At 40.3% G+C, this 26,449-nt stretch overlaps 1 protein-coding gene across 8 annotated transcripts in view; it reads right to left on the bottom strand.

Moving 5' to 3' along the window:
• Positions 1-26,449, bottom strand: part of CTNND1 (catenin delta 1) — a 137,906-nt gene that overhangs the window by 14,031 nt on the left and 97,426 nt on the right. For all 8 annotated transcript variants that reach the window (XM_033919702.1, XM_033919699.1, XM_033919700.1 and 5 more), the window contains 7 exons: positions 16,105-16,176; positions 12,947-13,105; positions 12,128-12,663; positions 4,821-5,284; positions 2,428-2,611; positions 2,046-2,163; positions 879-1,026 (listed from right to left, as the gene is read on the bottom strand). In XM_033919702.1, the coding sequence (XP_033775593.1) occupies positions 879-1,026; positions 2,046-2,163; positions 2,428-2,611; positions 4,821-5,284; positions 12,128-12,663; positions 12,947-13,105; positions 16,105-16,176 (1,681 nt within the window). The remainder of the gene's footprint in view (positions 1-878; positions 1,027-2,045; positions 2,164-2,427; positions 2,612-4,820; positions 5,285-12,127; positions 12,664-12,946; positions 13,106-16,104; positions 16,177-26,449) is intronic.

The following is a 26,449-nucleotide window of genomic DNA, read 5'->3' as shown; positions in this document are numbered from 1 at the left end:
GGACAAGACTCCAGTGAGCCTCGCTCACACTCTAACAGCAGTAGCTCAGTATCTATTTAGTAAAATACACTGCTGAAAGATGAAACAAATAGGTTTTCACCACTACTAGCATACAACTAGTAGTATGGGGTGGGACAGTAGAGTGGGCAGACTTGATGGGCTATAGCTCTTTTCTGCCGTCATGTTTCTATGTTTCTAACTATAACAGGGTGCGTCAAGAAAAAGGACAATTACAAAAAAAAACACACCACCCAAACATACCCCAACAACTTAAAATTTACTCCAAGCTACACTCATGGCTCTCCGATTATTAACAGTGTGTACAAAACAGTCTGAATTATCAAACTAAATATTTATAGAATATGTTGGCATCCATGTTAATCTTGGTTCTAGCTGTCTAGTTAATTGCTCAATTCATGCTAGAAAGAAAACCAAAAGGGAACTATCAGAAACAACTAAAAAAGTGTTTATATTGTAAACCACTTAATACAGTATTGTCAAATTAATAAATCTAATCCAATTGTAGCCAAACTTCCAATCTGATTTTTATTTCATTCTAGCTACCACTTACTACTTAAGCTTTGAGGATCTCCAAAAGTGACAGGAGACAATGGGACAAAGCAACAGCCCACAGTATTGAGATGGGATAGAGGCAAATAATTTGGATCCTTTGGCATAGTGACAACTAGTCTATTGCAGAAGCCATTTGATAAAATTAAGCGAAACAATTCACTTTTAGGTATAAATTTTAAGACAATGGACTGATAAAGAAAAAACCAAAACTAAGGTGGCAACTGGACTTGGGAGAAGCTGCTATTAACGGCGACTCAAAGCACAGCCACACTCAAGACCTGAAAGGGATACCATCTGGTTCCTACCTTTGCCCTTCTTGGTGCCGAAGCAACTTGCTTTCTGTTGGCTGGAGTTGGCGTTGAGTGGCATATCCTGATACTTCTCGGCATGTGGAATTTCACGGTGCACTTGGTAGGACAGATTACGCAGAAGGCAGACGCTGTTTTCCACTAACTGGAGCAGGAGGGGGGGGAGGGAAAAAAACAAAGACCTGTTGAGAAGATTCAACACACAGGCAAGCACACGTTTCAAGTTTTCATTAAGGCCCAATATACTGCACTTTGAAGATCATCAATGCCATTTACGATTCAAAATCTAAACTAAATAGAGAGAAGAGAAAGAGTAGACTGAGAAAAGGAATTTAAAAAAGAGCATAACCTCAACTGATAGACAAGAGATCAAGAAATAGCAAGTTGCACTGGTATACAGAATAGCCTACCACGTTAGGATGCAGGGCTTAACACAGTGGGTGAAGGAGAACTATTCAAAGGTGGAATTCAGTATGTCATATTTACAAAATGGAGAGGGTGCTTGCTATGCAACAAGGAAATTATCATAAGTTTAAAAAGATTTGGGGTCCATTGATTACTTATTCTAATGATCAGACATCTTAAACACCTTGGTATTAGATAAGGTATAGGGGGGGTGGGATTGGGAAAGATAATAATTGTCAATTGTTCTAGTATTAATAAATGGGTGGATGGGAAGGGTTTCTTTTATATTTATATATTTTAAGGATTATAAGTAAGATTGTCAAGTGATTTGTTTAAAAATTTTTCTGACTGAATATTATACACTTGTTGTAAGACTTGAAAATGAATAAAGATTTAAAAAAAAAAAAAAGGTGTCTGAATTAAAAAAAAAAAAAAAGTTTTTAATAGGGATATGAAGTGATCAGTGGAAGGTTCAAGCCTTAGGTCATTAGGCAGGGCATTCCATAGAGATGTGCCTACAACTGAAGAGATACTGTTTCCATATGTCCAAGCATAAATATATTGTGTATATACACCACAAAAACTTCCATTTCTGAAGTTCCCAAAATGTGCTTTTGGGGGACTAAAGAGGCAAAATCTGATTTTCTTTACTCAGCCACACCAACAAATAATTTTTGGCACGCCAGTTTCCCACGTCCATAAAAGGAAACCCCAAACTCAGCCTCCCCACACCCTAAGAACCAGAAAGGTCTCTCTCACCTTGCTGTCCACATCCTTCTGACCAATTTGTGATTGAACAATGTAGACCAGCGAGTCCACCAAACCATCACACTCCCTGAGTTTTCGGCGTGCTTCACTTCTTTCGGAGCTGACATTCCTGTTAAAAGGAGATACTACACTTAGGAACTCAGGACATTCAATTCTTCCTCTGTTCACAACAGATAAAAAATATTCCTCTCTGCTGTACAGCATTACAGAGGAGCAAAATTCAGCATTTCAGATTTCTAGGCATTATCCAGATCCCTTTTCTTACCAGGACTGGCAGGGATCCTATTCTAGCATGCATGCTTGTAATCCCTCTCCGAAACCACCTCCTAAAACCCCTCCTGACCAAGCACGCAGTTATCTGCAACACACATACCTTAGACAGCCTGTGGTATTTGTCAGTACCGCCTCCCACTCAATGTGCCGCGGTTTACAATCATCTCTCGGCTCCTTCTCCCAGCCAGAGTGAGGGATCAACACTTCATCTGTCAGAGCGTGCAACGCATGATCAACAATTGCCATTTTAATAGAGTCTTGCGACGACAGGTTCCAAAGTGTACCTGAGGCAGAAGTGGAGCAAGAACCCAGATTAAACTTCCACTAATCGGCGGCACTTGCCGTCACACCAACGTAAGGGCGGTGTGAAGAAAACCGTACTGCCCTGCAATGGCAGTAGGAAGCCGGTCCATTCAGGCCGATCTAAATGGGAGGACACATTTTTGCTTAGTATCTCTGAAATAAAACTTACTGCCTTGTGCCTCTGAAATACTGGGGGGGATCCTGAAGGGGCTATGCAGAGGTTGAATATACATTATAATGGGACATACTTCCTAGATTATGGATATGCTCAAAAATAAATTGGCGTCCAAGTGATCTTCCTTCTGATGTTGAAGGGCAATGTACTTGAGTCAGGTCCTTTACAAGGCGACTACTGTAACGCTTTGTATTAAGGATACAACCCTAAAAGAAATACGCAGACTACAAATACTTCAAAATACGACAATAAAAATAATTACTAAAAGGAAAAAATTTGATCATGTAACTCCCCCCTCCTGAGGGGAAAGCACTGGTTACCTGTTAACCATAGAATCACATATAAAATAGCATTACTCTCACACAAAATATTAATGGATAAAGCACCTGCATATTCCTACAAAATCTTTAAGATCGGAAGAGAAATCGCTCCTCCTAGTCCCCTCATTAAGAGTCATTTATTCTAGGAGAGACACGATCTTCTCCGTCATGGCCCCCCAAATCTGGAATTCACTTCCAATTAATATAAGGGAAGGAAAATTACTTGGTAAGTTTAAAAGTCTCCTGAAAAGCTGGCTTTTTAAAGATGCTTTCAACTGAGTTATGCATACTTCATATTTTCAGGATGCGCATTTGAGTAATAGTAGGAGGTTAAGCAAAAATTGAGCGGGTAACCTTTCCCCTATCCTTTTGTTTCGATTTATAAATTGTATTTAATCCTTTTTTTATTTTTTCCTCCTTGTGTTTGTCCGGTACACATTTGTCTTAATTGTCTGGTTTGAGCAATATGTTTTTTTTCTCTTACCCCAATTTTGCTAGTACGTGTACATCGCACTGAACTAAGATTTTTTCGATCAAATCAATTTTTTATTAAAAACTTGAAACTGATTCCACAGTTGCACTGTCCATCCTCTTTTTTTTGATGGGGGGGACCATTATGATTTTTATATGCTAAGTGTGAAAGTTAAAAACTTTGATAATGGCTTTTCACCTACATCTGGTTGTCTTATTCTAATACAAAAAAAGTAATTTATAAAGTTTGCTAAATTTTAAATAGTAAATGGCTGCATACTTCTCATTCTCATCCTACGATACTACTTATTTGCTGAAACCTTTCGCATCCTCTTGTTGGCTAAAGAACATTGCCTGAACAAGGATAAATGTAGGGCTGCAAGCACATTCTTTTGACTGTCATTTGTAAAAAGCAGAAGTCAGCACTACACGTTTAAAAAAAAAAAAAAAAAAAAAATCCAGCCCAGGAGTTTGAAATTACTATGAATTATACACCGCATGGAAGGGAGCATAGAATAATGAGCTTTAACCTTTTGCATTTTGACTGCCTAATAACTAGAATTGTGTTATTCCCATTTTAAATTTCAAGAATCCAGAGATTCTAGTTCACCTTTTCTTACTTAAATTTATCAGAGGGGCATTTTATCAGTATGAAAGCCTTTTAGACATTACTGCTATGGGGGTGTAGAGGTGGTTCCTGTCCAAGCACATGTGATTGGAAGACAAGGTCTCTGGAATGCGCTCCCGAGAGAGGTGGTGAAGAGTAAAACTGTGACTGAGTTCAAAGAAGCGTGGGATGAACACAGAGGATCTAGAATCAGAAAATAAGATTAAATATTGAACTAAGGCCAGTACTGGGCAGACTTGCACGGTCTGTGTCTGTATATGGCCGTTTGGTGGAGGATGGGCTGGAGAGGGCTTCAATGGCTGGGAGGGTGTAGATGGGCTAGAGTAAGTCTTAACAGAGATTTTGGCAGTTGGAACCCAAGCACAGTACCGGGTAAAGCTAAGAAGAAAAACATTGAATCAGGTTGGGCAGACTGGATGGACCATTCGGGTCTTTATCTGCCGTCATCTACTATGTTACTATATCATATCAGATGGCTTTGGGAACTCATCTAAACAATATGTAATGCTTTTTAAAAGTTTGATCTGGGTAACCAAATATATTGGTCTAATGAAAAGGAACTTGTAGGCTAGAAAGGCCTTCAGTTCTCAGGTTACCTGTGATGACTTCAGTCAGGTCCATATCTGTAGCTTTTCGAAGGAGTCTGACAAGTGCGGGCACTCCATCGCAGTTCTTAATAGCAATCTTGTTGTCCGGATCGCGGCCAAAAGAGATGTTCTTGAGGGCCCCACAGGCTCCATGGTGCACCTCTTTGTTGGGATTATCCAGTAGCCCTACCAGCACAGGGATCCCCTTCAGCTTCCGCACTTCTGTTTTCACCTTGTCGTTCTGGTAGCAGAGATGCTGCAGATAGGCGGCCGCATTTGACTTCACGGCATCCAGGCGGAAGTTCAGCATGGCAATCACCTCTGGCAGTTCTGGCTGGCGCCAATTAGTGGGTGGGGCCCTTCGCAAGCTGTCTAGGCTCGCCATGCTGCCCATACGCTCATGCTGTGCCAGTGGGGCTGGCCAGTAATACTGCTCCTGTGGCATCTCATCCCCAAGCGTGTCCTCATAACTCCTGAGGTAAGAAAAGAGTTCAGCATCAAAGCCAGAATAAATCACTTCCATACCACCACTAATTTCCATATACACACACATACACTTATATCCTACACACACAATGCTCATAATTACCAGCCTTTTACCTCGAGTTCCATGTATATTTATGGCCCAGCTAATAGTCTGGGGAAAAAGCTCATCTTCGTTCTTAGAAGATTTACAACACATGTTCCCCCAATGCATGCTCTTAAGATTTCAAACAGTGTGGCTGATTTGTGTAACACCAAAGCTGCTCTAGTAGACCCATCTTTTCTAAGAACAATGCAACCCGCACTACACAGGGTATTTTTTGTAGGACCCAATCAGGGACTCAGCAGTGCAACTTCCCACTCAGGAACGATATTTTTAAACAATTAAAACGGAGACAAAACAAAATGTTTTGCAACTGTCCTCCTGCCCTGCAGATGGCAGTGTTCCCATCTACAAGTCAACAGAAGTGCTTCAGTGTATTCGCTGAAACAAAGGACAGCAAAACACCTTATAAACATGTAAGCAGTAATGTGACTGGGGAGGGGAAAGAAAGGAGTTAAGTGTCACCACCTCAACTTAAAATATGTCCATTCACAAGCCAATACGGAACTCTTTCAAACACTATGAGGGGGTGCTGAAAAGTTCTCAGCCCAAGCAAGAAGGGAATGACATGGAGCCATAAACCAAGTTATTCCACATAGTCAACACACTTGGCACATCATGTCTGAAGTTCCTGTAACCCTTCCAAAAAATACTCTGATGTCTGGTCACTGAAATACTGCTCCGCTGCTGCAGTCACCTCCGAATTACTTGAAAAGAGGTCACCCTTTCAACTCTAAGGTTTGGAAACAGAAAACAGTCAAATGGAGCAAGATGTGGTAAGAAGGGTGCACTAAAATTCCAACTGCATCAAAACATCCATCGTTTTGCCAACCTTGTGAGCAGGTACACTGTCTTGCAAAAAAAAAAAACTCCTTTCTGCAGCTTCCCTCCTTTTTTTCTTTCAATGCCTCCTTTAATCAACACAGCAAGTTACAGTAGTATTCTGCATTAACTGTTTGGCCCCTTGGAAGATAAGTCATTACAAAACCTTCCTGACCCCAAAACACTGTGGCCATGACCTTTCCTGCTGTCTTGAATTTTCTTGGCTTTGGAGAACTTTGAGTGCCACCATTACATGTACTGTTTTCTCAGATCATAGTGGTTTAACCAACTTTCATCAGTAGTAACTAGTCGTTCCAAAAAGTGGGCATCAGCTTACTGAAAATACTGAAAAATGAGCTTGGATGTGTGTCCACTCGATCATTTCTCATCAGCATTCAAACATTTGGACACCCACTTGGCAGACAGCTTTTGCATATCCAGCTGCTCATGAATTATACACCCAACACATTCCCTGGATATCTGTAGTGTCTCAGCAATTGTTTTAGCCAATATTCGGTGATCTGCCAACATCAGGTCTTAGACATGGTCAACAAATTCAGGAGCTGACATTTTGAAGTCTCCCAGACCTTGCTGCATCTTTGCTCTCGAAATCTCCTTACTAAAAGTTTGCACATCACTTCACTGTGGAGTATGACGGGCATTTGTCACTCAATGTTTCATCGTATATTCATGGATTTGGAGTTTCTTCTGTTGGAACAGGAACTTCATGATGGCTCAGAGTTCCACACATGAAAATTCCACACTTTTCATTGACATGGTTCAATCAATGATCTGAAACAATGTCAAAACATAGCATTAAGATTCTGCACATTGGCACTTTGCAAAATTAAATAAACTCTCTTCAGCTAGTTGCAAAATAACACTCAGAATTTAAGTTGGTTGGGCTCAGACTTTTCAGCACCCCCTCGTAAAGCATTCTTAGAACTCAAAGGTGGTGTTTGTGGGTGTAAAACACCCCTGCAGGATGCCTCTTAAATGCAGAGATACCAAATCTTGCTTATTAGGAATGCCATATTTGAAAGTTCTCACTCCCACACTGAGCCCCATTTTTCACTCATCAGGAGCTTTTCTTGATCATTGCTTTCATGAGGCAAACCTCAGAGACGGAAACCAACCAGTAAGAAGAAATCCGAGCATACCTTCTTTCCTACTGCTTCCCCAACCCTGTCCCTTCTCTGCAAGCACTAATGGATGGAAGACAATTTGCAGCTCAAAAAAAATTTACTCTTAACTACTTCCCACTTTGTATTCTTTCCAAAGAAAAAAAAAATCATTTAATGCTGCCCTGGATTTACAGTCTGAATAAAAATTTCTCCTTGGCATGATAAGTCTCACCCTTGGCAGCTCTGTAAATCATGGTTTTACTGACAATATTGTCCTCTGGTCAGACATACAGCAAGAGATTTAGTGGAACAACTCCAAGCAGCACAGGGTTTCTCTGATCAGAGAATATAGCTTGACAAATGCGCCAAGACAACCTTCCCTAATGGAAAACTAAAAACCTGATTAAAAGAACTCAAAGAGGAAGCTATAAATAAATGGCTAGGAGCAGACAAAGGTGCAACAATCCAGCATAAAACAGAGAAAAAATCAAAAAGGTTACCAAAGGAGAGAAGCTGATATGTATTAACAACGTGGAATAAGATGCAAAGCAACCAACTTTCAATTCCCATACTTTCATATAAGTACCCCACTTTAGAGGGCCTTTATGAAGGATTAAACATTTTGTCGATTTGCTCTCATGTGGTTTAGAAATAAAGCTGATCAAAGACCTCAGATCAATTGGAAGTTTAAAATAAGTGTAGGGAGTTAATTCAATGCCCACCAGCAAATCCATAAAAACTAGCATATCAGGACCGAAGGCCACATGATATTTACAGAAATACATCATACAAAGAGCTACCACCATAGGTCTCCAGGCATTGGCACAACAAAATACTCAAAAGTGCTGTGAAGTATGAAAATAAACAGCCCGTCTCCATACTTAAAACTTAAGACCAGCATTCCAATGAACAGAATGAGGGATAATCAACCAGCAAAATCTGCAGAAGAAAAATCCTCACTGCATCCATAAAGAAAACAAATGTCAAATGTGCCAGAAGTGCGGGGACATGAGATCAATAACTGCAGTACGAGACGGTGGAGTACAAACAAGATGGTTCACAGCAAACAGAGGGATAAAACCTGGCAAAACAGAGAAATGCAGATTGTATAGCACTGAACTGGAAACAATTACACATGACATGCTGATGTCAACAGGCCTGAATACAGAAATTCACAATAAGGCAGCACACCAAGCAGTGCAAACTGCAAGCACCATCACTGTACCAGAAAAGCACTTTGATCATGCCAAACTTGGAGAATAAAAAAAGCTGTAATCACCTGGGGCATTCCCAGTCCCACTGATAAAAAGCGTGAACAAAACCAGCCGTTGTAGCAAAAGAAAAACACACAAAAGAATGGCATTGTTATTGCAGCAAAGTTATTTTTGTAATGTTCATACTGAAGAGAGACTGAATATGTCTGAGGATGTTATGGCTATAGAAAGTCTACACCCTCCATCAAAAGCTCACCTTTTGTTGCCTTATAGCCGGGAAATACACTTGTATTCGCGGTTTTGATTATTCACGGTTTTTAGCTTGCTGGCTCCTCCCCCCAAATTACATCAGCTTGCATAGAGAAATCGCTGATTCCAAGCGTTTACAGAGAAAATCGCCGATTCCCGGCACTCTCCTTCAGGAGCAGGCCAGGTCTCCCACCATGTTATTTGTGGTTTCACCATATTCACGAAGGTTTTTAATAGAAAACAGCAAACAACATATAAAATAGTTATTCACGGTTTTTCAGTATTTGCGGTTTTGTTAACCCCCCTATCACAGCGAATACGGGGGGAGAAGTGTAAAATGCACTAATGCACTAAAGAACTTTGGTCATGTATCCACACATCTTACCCCAGCAATCCTCAGAAAATGAAGCATAAAAAAAACCCCAACCATGGATTAGTTTGGCTGCACAAATGCCCATACCTTTATCACTTGATGAAAGGTTAAAATTTGTCAGTTCAATTGGTTCCCTCTGCCCACAACTGGGTAGTGCATTTCAAAACAAAGTGTATCATGAGCACTGAGGAGCTGGAAGAACTCTGGGACAAAGCTGTGAAAAGGCATAGATCTGGGGATGGGTGTAAAAGACGTACAAAGTCCTTGAATATCCTTTGTAGCAGAGTTTAAACTTTTCTAGCTCTTTCTGAGAAACCAGGTAAAGGCACACCATAGCCTTAGCTACTTGTAATCCCAAATCCAGGGTTTTTATGCACTGGGAAGCCTTAGGAGTGCTGGCCATTTTCAGATTAGCCGTGGTAAGGCGTTTGTAGCGCCTTGGAAATAAGCGAAAGAAGCTCCTCCCTATGAAAACCCTCACTGCCATGGGCTCATCAGCTTCTTGGGCCACCACCTCCTCTACTTCTAGATTTGGCCCATGAGCATCCAACTCCTAATTCTGCCCGATCCACCCATGAAAGAGGAAGGGAAACAGGGGATACAGAGCCCACTTCTGAGCACAATACCCACTTTCACTTGGTAGTCAGACTCTGACTGCGGTTGAGCAATAACATGGGCTCCACGGGTGACATCACCCATATGTGAGAATATGCTGCCTGCTTGTCCTGGGATAATATATGCATCAAAAAAGCATGAAGAATACATGCAGAACTCCAGGGAAGGAGAGTAGGGTCACTTACCCAATTTGTGGCAAAGCCTTGGGGTTGTCGCCACAGCTGTCCTGTTGGCAGCACAGGGAGCTGTTGAGGCTTCTATCTAACAAAGTGCAGTCTTCCTTCTGTGTTTTATATATGGGAAGAGAATCTGCACGTCAATGCACTAGGAGGGTGGAATAGGGACCTGGGGTGACCAGGTGTAACCCCTAAAGCTGGCACCTCTCAGCTCAAAGGAGCAAAGCAGCAGAAAGCAGGCGCTCATATCAGCACAGTATACTAATTGACCAGGAGGCTTGACATCAAATAAGCCAGAGTGCAAAGTCCGAACTCTAGCTCTACCTGCTGGCATGAGTAGATGGGCACAACCCGCTAGTCTCTGGATTTGTCTGCTGCTGATGCTAAGGAATGAAGAATTGTCCTTGAGAAAAGCATTCTGCCCTCTGCAAGGAAAGTTGTATGGGGAGAGGATGTTCATCTCTAAGTATGATGGCCCAAAGCACAGGAACAGAAAGCTAAATGTCCCTAAGCAGTCAATCAAAAATCTCTAGCAAGACTTGGAGACTGCTGTCTAACACGTCTCTAAGGATCTCAAGACGACTGTTCCGACAAACAGTTATGCAGAATTAGCAGAGAACTAGTCCAATAGACTCACACCTCTAATTGCTATCAAAAGTGCTTTCATTAAATACCGATTCATAGGGTTGAGACTTGCACAGCTGGCACATTTTAGCTTTGGAGGTTTTTGTTTTTTTTTTGGGGGGGGGTTTAAATATATCCATCCTTTTTTAAAAACAAAACAAAAATCCCTCCTCTTGTAATTTTCCTGGATTGTCTCATCTGCCTTTAATTATTGTATTTCTATCCTATTTACCCTACTGGTCTCGTCTGTTTTGAAAGTCACGTATTTGTTATATGAACTTTTTGTTTCCCTGTGTATTGTTATAAAATATTTTTAGAATTGTACATCGCCCTGAATATATGATAGGGCGATTAAACAAAATTTTAAATAAACTTGATCTTGTATATGCTGTACCTCTCCCTTCTGTTAATACACTATTCCCTGAAAGGTGTGGAGTACCACCATGTGTTGAAGAATGGAATAAAACCGGAGGTAAATGTAAGCAAGTCTGATGCACAGAACAAAATGTGAAAAATGTTCAAGGGGGTGTAGACTTTATAATCACCACGAAGTTGCAATCAAAGAAATAGCAAATGTGTTTGGCACCACTGGTCTATTTAAAAACCTTTTAAATACCTCAATTTGCTGTCTGTGTTTATTACAGCTTACAGGCTCCAGAAGGACACTCTTTGCATATTGCAAGTTCTAATAGCATTAACCATTGACCTGAGAGGGCTTAAGAGTAAGGTTTATTCCTGTCAAACAAGCCATATGATATATTCTTGGGTTGAGGAAGAGGAGGAGGAGAACTAACTTGGAGATAGGGTTTTTTAATTTATTGTGGCATTTGTACATTTCAAGCTGTACCAGGCAGTATCTCCTCTTACTGGGGGGTGAAACTTAGGGGAAAAAAATTAACTGAGGCACAACCCCACATAATGCCTTACACTTTTGTACATTAAATTCACATCCAGAAGCCACAGGACATTAGAACTGCAGCATTCCTAACTCATAATACCCTATTTTTCTCTCATTCTCCCCACCCTCCCTCCCTCTTTTCCTTTTCTTTACCTCCCCAGGTTTCCGAGTGCTTCAACTTGCTATATCTTTCCTATTTTGTGGTTCCTTTTTCTTTCTCCTTTTAATTAATGTTAAAGAGTGTAAACCACCTAGATCTGCTACTCAGTAAAGGTGTTACAACAAATCTTAAACTGTAATCCTTGGAGGCTGTTAGGATGAGCTCAAAACAATATACCTACACATACTAAAGAATCAAAAACTACTAGGGTCACCAATACCCCCGAGTTGGGCTCTACTATGGAAACCAGCTACCAAGGAGACAAAATTCTCTTATGATCTATGATGACAACTAATCAAGCATCTTCCCCAATGAAATCAGAAATTTGTACGTGTGAAGTACTACCTAAGCCTAGGTTCTTGGGAAAGAAATGGAGCCCCAAATGATCAAAATAATTATAGTCTCTATAAGGCAGGGGGGCATAATAGGTAACAGAAACAGAGCCTACATATTATATGAAGCACTACAACTGTACCTGAGTCGTCTTCTGGGGTCAGAGGGTGTGCCTCCTCGCCGTGCAGTGCCGTAGTCTGAGCCCAGGCCATAATCTATGTCATCGTAGCCGAGGCTCCGCTGGTCATCCTCCAATCCATACGGCTCTGGGTGAAAGCGATCTAGGTTGGCATTACTGCCGCCGCCACGTACTTGGGGCTGGGGGCCATACATATCTTGTCTGCTGTGGGCACGGTAACCATCCATGGGTGGACGATAGCGCTCATCAATGCGGGTAACACGAGACAGGCTGCCATAGTTATTCTCGCTGCCAGCGTAGCTACTGTCCTCATAGTGGCGTCTGTAACCATCATCATAGTGGTAATTCCGGGGCACAGTAGATGTGCCTGGTGGGCCCACATACCCTACTCCAACACCCTCACCACCATTTGTGCGGTAGTTACGACCCAGGGTTTGAACGTAATTGCCAGACACAGAAGAATTTTCCATCGGGAGACCATCTGGACCAACTGGGACCTGGATGGTGCGTGTCGTAACAGTCTTCACCACTTTCTTTACCTGGTTGCAGAAGAAACCAGAAAAAAAAAGAAAAAAAGTCACCACTTCCTATTTATGATGCCAGACATACCTGTCACATGCACACAGAGCCTAACAAGCAAGCTAATCCGCTAATTATGAAATACAGAGAAGTGTAAACACTCGTTATGTTTACGTTGCACTAATATGATTTGAAGACTGGGCCTAACTGAAGTTATGCCTGGTGTTCAAGGCAAACGGCGATTAGAAGACACAATAGAAGCAGATTGGAAAGGATTAAGAGACTGCTCCTGGCTACACTCACTGTGGTTTCTGTGCGTCGAGTTGTGCCGTCATCTGATGTCTCAACAGAAACCACCGACATAGCACCTTCAGGGTCCTCTTCCATGGTGTACGTCTCCTCAACAATGTGCCCTGGGTCCTGCATCCTGGGAAGTGTACTGTACACTATGTGATTCCTTTCCTAAAATAAAGCATGGAAAATGTGTTTCATTAGCTCACACAGTATTTTCAAGTAATGTAATGTAATTTTATTTGTTATATACCGCTAATCCGTTAGGTTCGAAGCGGTTTACAGAAAAGATACATTAAGGATGCAATAAGATAAGATAGGTACTTTGAAATTCCCTTACTGTCCCGAAGGCTCACAATCTAACTAAAGTACCTGAGAACAAACAAATTAGTAAATAATAGAGAGGTAAATAAAAATAGAGGAAAAAAATAAGATATGAAGCATCCTAACAAGAATACATTAAACTCTCAATACCATACTTTTAAAGCAAAATGTACAATCCAAAATAATAATGTAATGGGGAAAAAACCCCAACTAAATTAGATACAAATATAATTTTAAGAATTAAACAAAATATAGAAATGTAAAAAGAAAAATAAACATTAGAAGTGACAGTTGAAGTCCAAGTAAAAATATTCAACTGTCAGAACAGTACTACTGTATTCTGGATCAGTTTAATAAGTCTTTTAGGAGCGCCAACCCCAGTGTACACATCCTGAGAATCATACCATATTCTTTTTGCAGTAAATGTAAACATGCAAAGTGATTTTCAACAGCACGAGTACAGAATGCAACCAGAAAAGTTAAGTTATCTAATGGGCTAGACTACACATAATCTAGAAACCAAAACAAATATTCAGGTGTGGGAAGAGTTGTCTGGGTGTGTAGGCTAGGAAAGCTCAACACTGAGGTTTGTGAGACCTGCGTGTTCCTGCAAAAAACACTTTAGAAACCTCAAATATGTATAGAATCTGTGGGTTATTATAGAGCAGGTGTGGGAAACCAATCCATGGTACTCGAGGGTCACAAATTTAGATGTATTTTCAAGACTTCCACAATAAATATGCATGAGATTTGCCTACAATGGATGCATACATATCTAAAAAATATATTCTGCTCTAGCAACATTTCCACGTGGATTCCAACAAACATTCATAATTTATAACAAATACATTAAAACTGGTCCATGCATGTAGAACATAGATTTCTCATGAACAGATGGGACTACCAGGGCATTACTGCTCAAGGAACATAAGTTCCGTGTTGGTCGATAAATACAAAGGGAGTAACAAAACTGGAGACTTCCTTCCAGCCAATGTTTCAAAACCAAGTAGCAATAATTTATAACAAATACGATATTCAATCGGTAACCCGTGCAATTATTTAAGAACAGAAGTGATGTGTTCAAATCTAGAAGTTCCAGTTATTAACCTTGCCATAGTTCTGAACACAAATATTTCTTTGGGACACCCATTAGCAAGGAATTACAATAGTCAAAATGTGGAGAAATCAGACAAAAATTAGAACTGGTTAACACAGACTTCAAAGGGCGTAAAAGCCTCGATTGAAAATTTTTTTTTTTTTTTAACAATACCACTTTTGCATTTTATTTGAAGGTGGTGAATGATGACATTTATTTAAGAAAGAGGTCCTTATTAGAGAATGACATGGGGAATAAAATTTGTCCCTGTAAGCTTGGTCCCTGTCCCCACCCTGTAACATTTGATTCCATCCACAGAAGCCTCAAATAGTTTTATACTGAACACTGAACTTTATCTTAAAGCAAAAAAAGAAAAAAGAAAAGAAATAGAAATTTTTTTCTATCTTTGTTGTCTGGTTTCTGCTTTCCTCATCTTCTCATCATTCTCTTCCTTCTATCCACTGTCTGCCTTTTCTCTGCCTCTCCCTCCTCCCCCCCAATTGGTCTGGCACCCATCTTCTTCCCTTCAATCTCTCCATCCCTCAGGTGGTTTTTAGCATCTCTCGCCTTCTTTCCTCCCTTCAGATTTGGTATCTGTCTCCTCCCCCAATGCTCTGGTTATCTCTCCTTCCTTTCCCTTCCTTTTCTTTTCTGCTCTTCCTTCACAATTTGTTTTCTACCTCTTGTCTCTTTCCTTCCGAGTCTTCTCCCCTCTCTCTACTACCCACTAACATGCAGCGTCTGCTCCTCCCTTCACTTCCTTCCATGTTCCTCTCTCGCCCCCTCCCCATGCAGCGTCTGTTCCTCTCGTCCCCTTCCTCATGCAGCGTCTGTTCCTCTTGCCCCCTTCCTCATGCGTGTTCCTCTCTCCCCTCCCCATTATACATCTGTTCCTCTCTCTCTCTCCTACCCATTTAGCATCTGGGAAGGGGGGTGGGGGAAAATGCTGCTACTGCTGCACAGGGACCTGGAGGGGGAGGGAAATGTCATTGCAGCTGCACAGGGAAATGCAGGGAAAGAATGACAGACAGCAGGAGGGAAGAAGACAGAAAGAAAGGAAGAAAGACACAGGGGCAGGGAGAGGGACAGAAAGACAGAGAAAGAGGGAGAGGGAGAGAGACAGTGGGAGGGAGAGAGACAGAAATACATATATTCTAGCACCCGTTAATGTAACAGGCTTAATGACTAGTGATCTATAAAGTTTCTAGAGTTTTTGCAGTAGTGAAGCATCTCACTTTTCTGTGTTTCTCAGCTAAACAGCAGCTGTTGACTCCCATATAATAACATGGTATAAAGGATATACAATATTATGCCTATTTCATTTAGCACAGTTAAGAGTTTTGTAATTTTCTTTGCCAAGTCATGTCTCTAACTTCACCTTTGTAACTGAAATACTGAATCAGGGCAGAAGAGGAAGCTGCTTTTCAAAGCCTTTTAATCTCGCAAGCTGCCCTGCACGAGTCCTGCTGTGTGCATAAGAGATGTACAAAGTTCACTGCAGATTCATCAGTGAAAATCAAACCACACACTGCACCACCAGCACCACACACAATTTCTTTAGTATTGTCGGACTTCCGGCATCACGGCAGTGGAATCATTGTTTCACCAGCCTTTAACCCTCTCTCCCAAATGGGTTTTGCTTATTTTGCATCGCAAGTACCAGTTCTGTAGTATGCTATGATAATTGAGCAGCTCACTGATCTGGGCCCTGTCTATTTACAGAACAGCAAGATCTCCCTTCTCCTCTTACCTGAGGCCCGTTCAATTTCAGCTCTTGGTATTTCTGTCTCTCTAACTCTGCATCTCCAACCAAGCGACCGTTCTGGAAAAAAACAACAAAAAAAAAAAAAAACAGAGCTCAGAAGTTTATTTATTTATAATCCGTTTCAATCCTAAGCAGCTCACAATAAAACATAAATAATATCATTTAACATACATTAAACAAAATAAAACAAGAATCTCCAATTTAATTTTCTTCAAGATCAAATATCACATCAACTGCCATAAAGGCTGCCAGCAATGAAAAGATGTGATCCAAATCTAAATAAAGTGCCTTCCTTGTAAAAGAGTCTCAGGGAAAAAGGTGACTAAGGGCCCCTTTTACAAAGACATGGTAGCGATTCCTACGCAGCAAATGCAACGCAAATCATTCAATTCCTATGGGCTGCATCACATTTGGCATGCTAGGATTCGCTACTGGGGCTTTGCAAAAAGAGCTCTAAAGTAGCAGATCCAAATATTGAGTGTCGTTGCACTGTTGTATTACAAATTGTTTGATCTAATAGAATTCATTAAAACTTCATTTTGTATCTGATGGCTTACTGGATATACTTAAATATAAAAGGGGATTTTGAGACCAGAAAATGGCCCTGTTTATATTTGAGTCCCATCTAGTCATCCCCTCTTAGACTCACAGCAAGCCTCCAGGGCTGCAGGGAGCCAGAGCTACCGATCGATCCCTCCCTCCCAGTGACTTTGCCTCTTCAACTAACCAGCCTTCCACCCGGTTCCCCTGCAAGCCTACCTTAGGTCCCTGGTGGTTCAGCGGTGAGGCGGGACAGAAGCAATCCTTCTACGCTCTTACCCTGCAGTCTCCGTAGTAAAAACAAAACCACAAAAAAAACTGCCGCTGCAAGTTTCTATGGTTATATTCCAGTTAAGATTTTTTCCCCTCTTATTTTAAGGCAGGGGTGTCAAAGTCCCTCCTTGAGGGCCGCAATCCAGTCGGGTTTTCAGGATTTCCCCAATGAATATGCATGAGATCTATTTGCATGCACTGCTGTCATTGTATGCAAATAGATCTCATGCATATTCTTTGGGGACATCCTGAAAACCCGACTGGATTGCGGCCCTCAAGGAGGGACTTTGACACCCCTGTTTTAGGGGAAGAATGTTCTCCAATATAGTCAGATAGGTTTATATTTGAGTAAATATGGTAAGTCAACTTCTCCTAGAAATGGTCACATTTAACGTGGTGCTTCCTTCTGTGTTCAATTTCATTCCTGAACCAGTACCTCACGCCATTTGGTCCAATGGAAAAAAAAAAAGCAGAGCTCCCTAAAGATAGTCTCAGATGTATTGACAATGCTATAGAAAGTGATAGTAGTAACTACTACAGCTCATTCCTTTTCTTCTCTAGGTACTCATACCCACTAAAGAATTAAGGCTATGGTGCAAGAGAGAGAAAAAAAAAAAAGACAGGGTCTCTCCCCCAGGATGAGATTTCTAAAAACTTGTGCCAGTAGGATCAGACATCATGTATGCATATGAACATTTCAGGGCAGCTGCTGTGTGCCCCATCTGTAGTTTTGCTCAGTGTGAGAGACAGGAGGAATACAATCGGTAATGCACAGGTGCTGTGTGCACCATGTTCACCTTCTATAGTCCTTATCCTTTGGACTGCCACAAATTGAAGCAGAGAGAGGCTTTAAGAAACATAGATGTCAAAGATGCCTTAGCTCAGATGATTTCCCAACTGAGCTGGGAATTCAAAAGGAGAATGGAGAGAACTCAGGGAATAAAAAATTCACACACAAAAACCTCCAGCTTTGATATTTTATACAAACAGGATGATACAAGCCAACAGGTCAGAGAGACATTTTTTACCACTAGTGATGCCAAGGGTACTATGTCCTTGTAACATTGCAGCAGGCAGGCATCTGTAACTAAAAGGAAGCAAGTGGTGGTGAAGTCCACCTTTACAACTTTAGTGAGCTTTTACCAAATGTGAAACGAAGCGGCCACTGAGGACATAAGAAGAAAGGATTTCCCCTCTCTTCTTAGATCGTAAAAACATGTCTATACCCATAACCTTGACAAAAATATGATTTAGTATGTTCATCGGTCATCTTTGACAACCCAGTCAAAGAGGAGAACAATCCTATTAAAAAAAAATAATAATCTGATTCTCTTTCCTGGGAGCAAGGACAGATCACAATGCACACTCACCAAGTCCTAGTAGTCTGGAAACAGCAGTAAACAATACACTCAGTATGAATCACTCAGACCCTCTACACCACAGGCAATACCGCCTGGTAAGACTTTGCATCCTGGATATATGTGAGCAGCTTGAAGGTTAGTTGCAAAAAAACATTTGTAGAATATCATTAGGGCTAACCAGGCGGCCCAAGTTCATTACTGGTGCAATGTCACAAACCCAAGCAGCTGGCTTTCCTTTCTCTTTAAACACAGGCTATTTTTGAATTCTGTTATTGTGCTTCTCCATAACCTCTATTGGGAGGTTGTTTTATGCATTTATCTTCCATGGAAAATATTTCATCCTGACATTGCTTCTAAGTCTACCACCCCCACCCCCCACCCAGAGACTCTTTTTCTAAAGTAGAGGTAATATTGATCAATCACATTTTTCAGGACTTCCTTAATAAGAATTAGAGGGATTTGCATAGTTTCCAGCTGAGCTCTTTGACCACATTTTCTAAATTGATATCTAAGAATGTCACTTATTGTCCATTAGGCTCCATTCCATCAATGTGGATTAAGCTACCATCCATAGGTTGTTTATCCAAAGCCTTACCATCAGAATGGTATTTTTAAATTTAGAAACATGCTTTGGATAGCTCTATATTTAAAGCATCAATAGATCCTTTGGCTCTTTCCAGTTATAGAACTAATTTCAATATTTTTTTTCCATACCTGAAGTGGCAGAGAAGGTGGCGATTCATCAGTTGAGATGGCTAATGCATTACATTTGAGGTAACTTGGTTTTCAAACAGGGTATACTATGGAAACAATTCTAGCAGCTTTCCTTACCAAGGTGTATAGTATTCTAGATGGATGGTCAAAATTGCTCTGCCAGTATCTTGAGACCTGGTCGCTGTTTCTCATCTAAATAATCAGCCTTCTTGACTTAATTGCAGTCCATAGGAATTAGGTGTATAGTATTGAAGCAGATTCTAAGGACATTAGTCTAAGCATTATCCCCTAAAATGTGGGGTTCCACAGGGGTCTGCATCGTCATCGATCCTGTTCAACATTTGAGTCCATTAGCCTTGGTTAGCCAAGACCATGAGATATGCGCCTATCTTACTAGAAACTAAGGTCCTTACTGCAGAAATGTCTAGTTGCTGTTTCTGTCTTTAACACTAGTTGATGACCTTCAAGCCATTCAAAGACTTGCTGGATTTCAGGTCATGCCGCTGGACCTGATTTAGCACCAGTCCTGTTGAGAAGGTTGGTAATACTAGTCGATATTTAAGCGTGTATATTTGGGAAATGTAACCAATTACTAGCTTTCATTTGAAGAACAGTTCTGCAGCTGAGGTTTCTTTACACTGTGCCATCTATGATCAGGAAGACATCTTTTTGATGAGGCATCATTCCGTATGTACTCGTAATTCATGCACCCTTGATATCTTATGTTGATTATGGCAATGTTTTTTATGCTGGTACAGCTTTGTCTAATTGGTGAAGACTGCAGACCTTGCAAAACACTGCTATATGGTTCTTGGGTACTCTTGGAAAGAAGAAAAATCCAACAAAACTTGCAGCAAACCAAACAGCAAGCAAAAACCAAAACGAAAACTGCAGACCATATACAAGATACAGGCACTGTTTATTGCAATATAAGTAAAAAAAGGAAATATACAACCTTATAACCAACCAAGGGACCCGACACGGTCCGTGTTTTGGACAACACACCTTCTTCAGGGGTCCATGGTGGATAAGGTATTCTAACAAACAGCAATAAAACGCAAAAAACAAATCAAGTGCCTCTGTGAGTACGATGCTTGATGCAGAGGCACTTGATTTGTTTTTTGCGTTTTATTGCTGTTTGATCCAATACCTTATCCACCATGGACCCTTGTTTTTTGCGTTTTATTGCTGTTTGATCCAATACCTTATCTACCATGGACCCTTGAAGAAGGTGTATTGTCCGAAACACGGACTGTGTCAGGTCCCTTGGTTGGTTAAAAGGTTGTATATTTCCTTTTTTTACTTATATTGCAATAAACAGTGCCTGTATCTTGTATAAGGTCTGCAGTTTTTGTTTTGGTTTTTTCTTGGGTACTCTTCACACATATGACCACATTAAACTGCTGTATCTACACCATCACTAGCTTCTTATCCATTATAAAATGGTTTGGGCCATTTTAAATTCTAATTCATAGGACTTACTATGACAAAGTTCTACTATATCTAGCATCAATGGCTATCATATACCTAGTAGGATTCTGAGAGCTATGCCTGGACATAGGATGGTCATGCCTCCCAATATGTTTTTGAAAGGGGAGAACTTATGTTCATTTCTTCTATTTAGAACTAATTTTGTGGAATAATCTCAAAGGCAGAAGGCTCTTTGGTAAAAAAAAAATTTTTAAACAAAATTTAAAAATAAAGGCACAGGACTCAAGGGATGGGGGACATCCATTGATGTTTTCCAACTGGAATTTGGAGTTTTGTATTTTTATACTTAAGTATGAGTGTTCTGTCAGGAGTTAGTTTTACACATACCATTCTATTCTCTTTTGAAGTTTTTATGCTTTTGTATGATTTGTGCATAATTACATGGTCATCCACCATGATCTTCTTAACCCTAGCAGTATGGAAATTTTTAATTAAAATAACTATAGTTGAGATGGTGGGCATGCAAACTTCATATGCATATTCAAGGACTGATATTTAAACCCCAGCTATGGAAAAGATTTGCTTCTTGTCAATATTTTTGAGGTAGTACAGGTACAATATCCTTTATCTGAAATTCCAAAAACCAAAATTTGATGCAAACCAAAGTACGAAATTTCCCTAATGTGACACATGCTGAAACAATGTAAGTGCATGCGTTTCTCCTGTTCTCTGCACAATTCAAGTCAGAGGGCTGGAAAAATGGTAAAGGGCTGCAGATTCCACTCAGGATGGCAGTGAAAAGCAGAAAATGAAGTGTTTCTCTCTGTCCAAGGCACATAAGGTTTAGGTATTGAAGAAGGTTGATCATGGTGTATCTGTACAATGGCTGAAATGTTTGCTGGGAAATTTTTACGGTCTGCCTTCTAACATTATTATTCCATAATCTGAAAAATTTCAAAAGCCAAAATATTATTGGTCCCAAGGATTTCAGATAAAGATTCTTGTATCTGTATTTCAACGATGACACACTTTTGGGTGTACATATATGAAACCTGTGTTAATTATTCCCTTATGTGTTTTCCATCAATGTTTCTTCTTTACTTTATGAATTGTATTTCTTCCCTTCCTTCCCGATTATCAATGTTAATAATCATGAGTTCTTACCCATTATTTAATAATTGTAAGTACTGTATTGTTTGTTCTTTTTTTATATTTACTAATTGTTAAATTTAAAGTGTACATCGCTTAGAATATTTGATTAAGCGATTTATCAAATCATCTAATAAACTTGAAACTTGAAACTTTCATCTGAAATGACTTTTGTTGTCCTCTGAGCCACTTCCAGATTAAAGCCAAGCAAAAACTGAACACAGCATGTGTAGCTAATTATAACACAAATACAAAATAATTGGTAAATTGTTTTCTTCGTTGAACCACCACCGTAACGTAAGTTGCACTTCAGGCTCGATCAATAAACACACTCAAAAATTAAATAAGGGGTTTCAAGACGGGCTCAATCGTCCCCACGAGTAACCAAAAGCCCCGGGCAGGTATTCATAAGTGCCTAGCACTTAGACGGAGGTCTAAATAAATCCTGCCCCATACATCATAATACCCTCAATTTTGTACGCTTAACCTTGATGTAATAAATATAAAGTGCAACATGCATCCGGTGTGGGAACAAAAAAAGATGTAAGGGTGTTAAAAAAACCAAAAAAAAAAAACCAACACCCCGCCCCCCCCCCAAAAAAAAAAACAATAATAATAAGGGAAACAAAATATCAATAACATCCCCACATCCAAAACGTTCAAAAATACCAAAAATCATATGAAAATGCAACAAACTTTCAGCAATTATTGGTAAATTCCTTGGTTTTTTGAAGCCTATTCGGCTAACAACAAATATTTACACACGATTATGAACCATGCCTTCTTTAAAGGATTAAAAGAACCTTTTTACTCGACAGCACTGTGATTTTATTTGCGAGAGGATATATCTCTTCAGACTTTTGAACACATTTCCATCCCAGGAGAGGTAGAAGCTCTTGATCGTTCTCAGAATCCCATGCCCATGCCCATGCCGTGCCCTTGATGTTAACGAGGGCCAAAGAGGACTGCATATTAACCTGACAAATTCTTGGCTTTGGTCCTCCTCTCTTGCTCCTGTGTACATAGCTCCAAAAGCTTTTTATACCACTGCATCAGTTTGGATTACAGGCACGTGCTACCTTCTATACAATCAAAAGGTGGGGCTATAATAAACCGAATTCTAAGTCACCAAACATTTGAGCCCTATAAAAGATTTCCAAGGGCAGAGTGGTACAGCTTTATTTATCCAATTTAGCACTAGTCAAACAGAAACTGCTTACAGAAAGTTTACAACCTTTTTTTCAGTTTAACACAAAAGATGCCAATCTTAATGTTTTAAACTAAAATCTTCAGAAACGCAGAATAGTATTGCTTCTTTAATGTGATGAATGCTGTTTCTTTCAATAATAATAATAATAACTTTATTTTTGTATACCGCAATACCACAAACAGTTCAGAGCGGTTCACAATGCAAGAGACAATACAGGCTGTCTCCGAGTTAAAGACAATAGACTTAAGTGCAACTCATACTTAATACCGTTGCGGCTTAATTTTTTTTAATTTATCGATTTTTTTTTCATAAATCCAGCAAGCATTAACATACTTGATTACAGATTCACAAAAAAATAGGTATCTTGTACAAAGAAGAAAAAACCCCCACATCCATAAAATGTAATTTAGTCCACATGCCATATTTATGATTGTATTTTGTAAACCGCTTAGGTTTATGCGGGCAAGATATTTTTTAAATAAGTAAATAAATGTAGAGCCAAAATAAGTAAAAATTAGAAGAAAAAATATATATATATATTATTCAATGGGAAAGGAAAAAAAAGAAAGCCAGCAGCCAGTTCACATTATTCTGTTGGAGGAACAATAGGTCCAATTATGACCCACCCACCCCCACCTCCACCCTTCTCTGGTCACAATAAATTCCAACAATTGTTTAGGCTCAAGAAAGAAAATTTTTACCAGCAGAAGCAACATAACATTTTGCCGGAAATTTCAAAACAAATGTGGCACCTAGAGACAGGACTCTAGGCCTAAAGGCCCAAAAAAATCCCTTCTTCTCCGTTGTGACACTTGTGAGATATCTGGAAAAATACGTACTGTTGAGCTTAAAATTGAGCATTTATATGTCTGAAATATGTTTTAGAATCAAGTCTCTATCGAACTCTAGAGCAAAAGTCACTACAAGTGTCCTTTCACAATCACTTCCAGAGAATTTTCCAAGAAATTTGTCAACTTCATTTCACCTCCAGCAATCTCAGCTTTACCAGTTGGTGTAGAGCTACTTGGTTTAGATTTAATGGTCAGGTATTGCGCTTTTAATATTGGTGGCAAATTTTCAGGAAAAATCAATAGAACCTCACGCAAATACCTACGAACCATCTCAATAGTTGAGATTACTGGAGACCTAGGGAAAATTAAAATTCTCAACTTATTTTTCCTTTGAAAATTTTCCATATATTCCAGCTTTTTCTGAACAGATCTTTAACAGTATCTAGTTGCAAATCTTTAACTTGACTGATCTGTTGCTCGTGTTTTTTGAATAGTCTCATCGTGTTTCAGGATTTCATTCTTCAGCACTGCTACAGCTTTTTTCAGATTGGAGTCTATAATTTCTATTGCCCTCCAGATAGCTTCCATAGTAATAATGACAGGTTTCATCAACTCTCCATACTATTACGTTCTCTTCTTTGAATTCCCTTTTCTTCAGTCTCCAAGCTGGAGATCATGGTTATGTCTCCTTCCGGGCTTTCAACTACATAGGGTTCCCCAGAAGCTCTTCCAGGTCTTGGCGATTCCATTTCCTCTTCGAAAGACCTGCTGAGAGCCAATCGATCAGGCCTCAAAGCAGCCCTATCGATGTTAAGGTCCTCCGCCTGTGCTGGTGTCACTCTTGAAGCTGGTTGCATCTCCTGTGCACTGCAAGGAATAAGTCCATATAAAGCTGTCTGGACCAAACACTGAGGGGTCATGACTGCTGGGAACAGCCCACGACAATCCTTTTTGCTTCCCCATTACGAAAATGGGGTCAGGTAAATGGTGGCATTCACCCGACTCAACTTAGGCAGAGAGCTCCTTGTATATGTCCATCCCAGATGCCATCTTGACCCCTCCTCCAGTTTCAGCTTCATTTAGTTTCACTGAGCAGTTTGTCCAGTGGCCTAGACTCCTACAGCTCTCCTGTAGCAGATTCATGAATGATACATGGCCACATTAACAGTGTATAGTTGTGCATACTGTACCTTAGAGGAAACACTGGTAGAAACAGTTGGCTCTTGAGGTAAGCAGTAAGAATCTGAAAATCTACAATTTCCAAGTTACATGCAAACCAGACTTAATAACCTGGGGACTGCCTATATTCTAGTCTAGCCCATTGACAATTCAAACACCATTTCCTTTATATATGCTTCTGCTCCATTAAGTACCTCTGACCTATCTAGTCTTGAGTAGGTCAGTAACATCACCAGATCCATGCTCAAATGATGGAGGGGGAAGGGAGTGGATGTCAAGCCAAGAAACAGGAAGGGACAGATTGAAGAGTGCATCGAATGCTTACTAGCAGAATTGGACACAGGGAAAAAAAGTGATTACACCTCCTTTCTATATTTATTTATTTGTCTTTCTCCCAGGGGGGTACTGAAGCATTTTTCCCTGTCTGTCCCGACAGGATCATAATCTATCTAATGTTCCTGGGACAATTGGGGGGGGGTAAATTACCTCATGGTGTCGAGGCTATAGCTTTAACCACTGTGCCACACTCTTCCCTTCAATATAGATAGCCATTTTATGACCTTTGACAAAACACAAATTATAAGGAGAAATTAGCTGCACTGTTCTGCAAAAAAATGGCCATTACCCCCAATCCAGCATGCATCAGACCAAGTAGCAGAAGATTCTTTTTTGTAATATACCTATGCCCCTTCAACCATTGCAGCTGCAATAATGATCAAGCAAGATACCAGAGTAACACTTACTATCCTGCAAATTCCAGGATATTATGTAAAGCTAATGTTATATGCAAGGAGTGAAACTGTATCACAGGACCCCTATTGCTGCCAATCATGATAAACACCCCCACAAACAAACAAAAACAAAAAATCTGTTTTGTAACTGAAAATGGAATCAAAGCACACCCAAAACATAAGAGCATAACAGCAGCAGCCATTCTGGGTCAGACCAATGTCCATCTAGCCCAGTTTCCTGTTTCCAACATTGGCAGAAACCCAAACAGTAGCAATATTCCATGCTACACTTTTCCCTCCATATTCGCGGGGGTTAGGGGCAGAGCCGGCCCGCGAATATTTAAAAAAACGCGAATAATATTCGGGCCGGTTCTGCCCCTAACTCCCGCTTCCCCACGGCTATTTTAAGCCCTGTAAGACCCCCCCTTAAGCCTTACCTGGTGGTCTAGCGGGTTTTCGAGACAGGAGCGATCTTCCCACGCTCCTGCCCTGTGCAGATCGCTCATAGGAAATGGCTGCCTTGAGCTCCTGTTGTAGTCTCGCGAGATCCCCTCTATACATAAAAATAAAATCTATATACCTCTCATAAAAGCATACATTGCTCTTAAAAGGATGATATTGTAAAAACGTTCTTTCAAAATGTGCAATGTAAAGATTGACCACGTTGGTCTGAATGGATGGAGGGGGATCTGTTTTGCTTGGCCAATGAAGGAATCACAGATACTGTCACAGAGCTTTGTTCTCGACTGCCTGTAAGCTATCTTAGTATGATTGCTTGCCAGCTGTGCCTAACTCCAGAGAAGCCCTGGAGGGCTGGGGTTAAAGTAGGACATTTTGTCAAAAATGCAAAAGGATGTGAGAAATTCAGCAGTACAAAAAAACATCTAGGTATATAAAAATCTATCATAGGTATTTATGTACATAGAAGCAGCACTGGATTTGTATAAGGTG

This window comes from Geotrypetes seraphini, chromosome 14 (genome assembly GCF_902459505.1).
Source record: "Geotrypetes seraphini chromosome 14, aGeoSer1.1, whole genome shotgun sequence".
Lineage (NCBI taxonomy): Eukaryota > Metazoa > Chordata > Amphibia > Gymnophiona > Dermophiidae > Geotrypetes > Geotrypetes seraphini.
The sequence above is the reverse complement of the archived record's forward strand: the minus strand, read 5'-3'. Positions and strand labels throughout refer to the sequence as shown.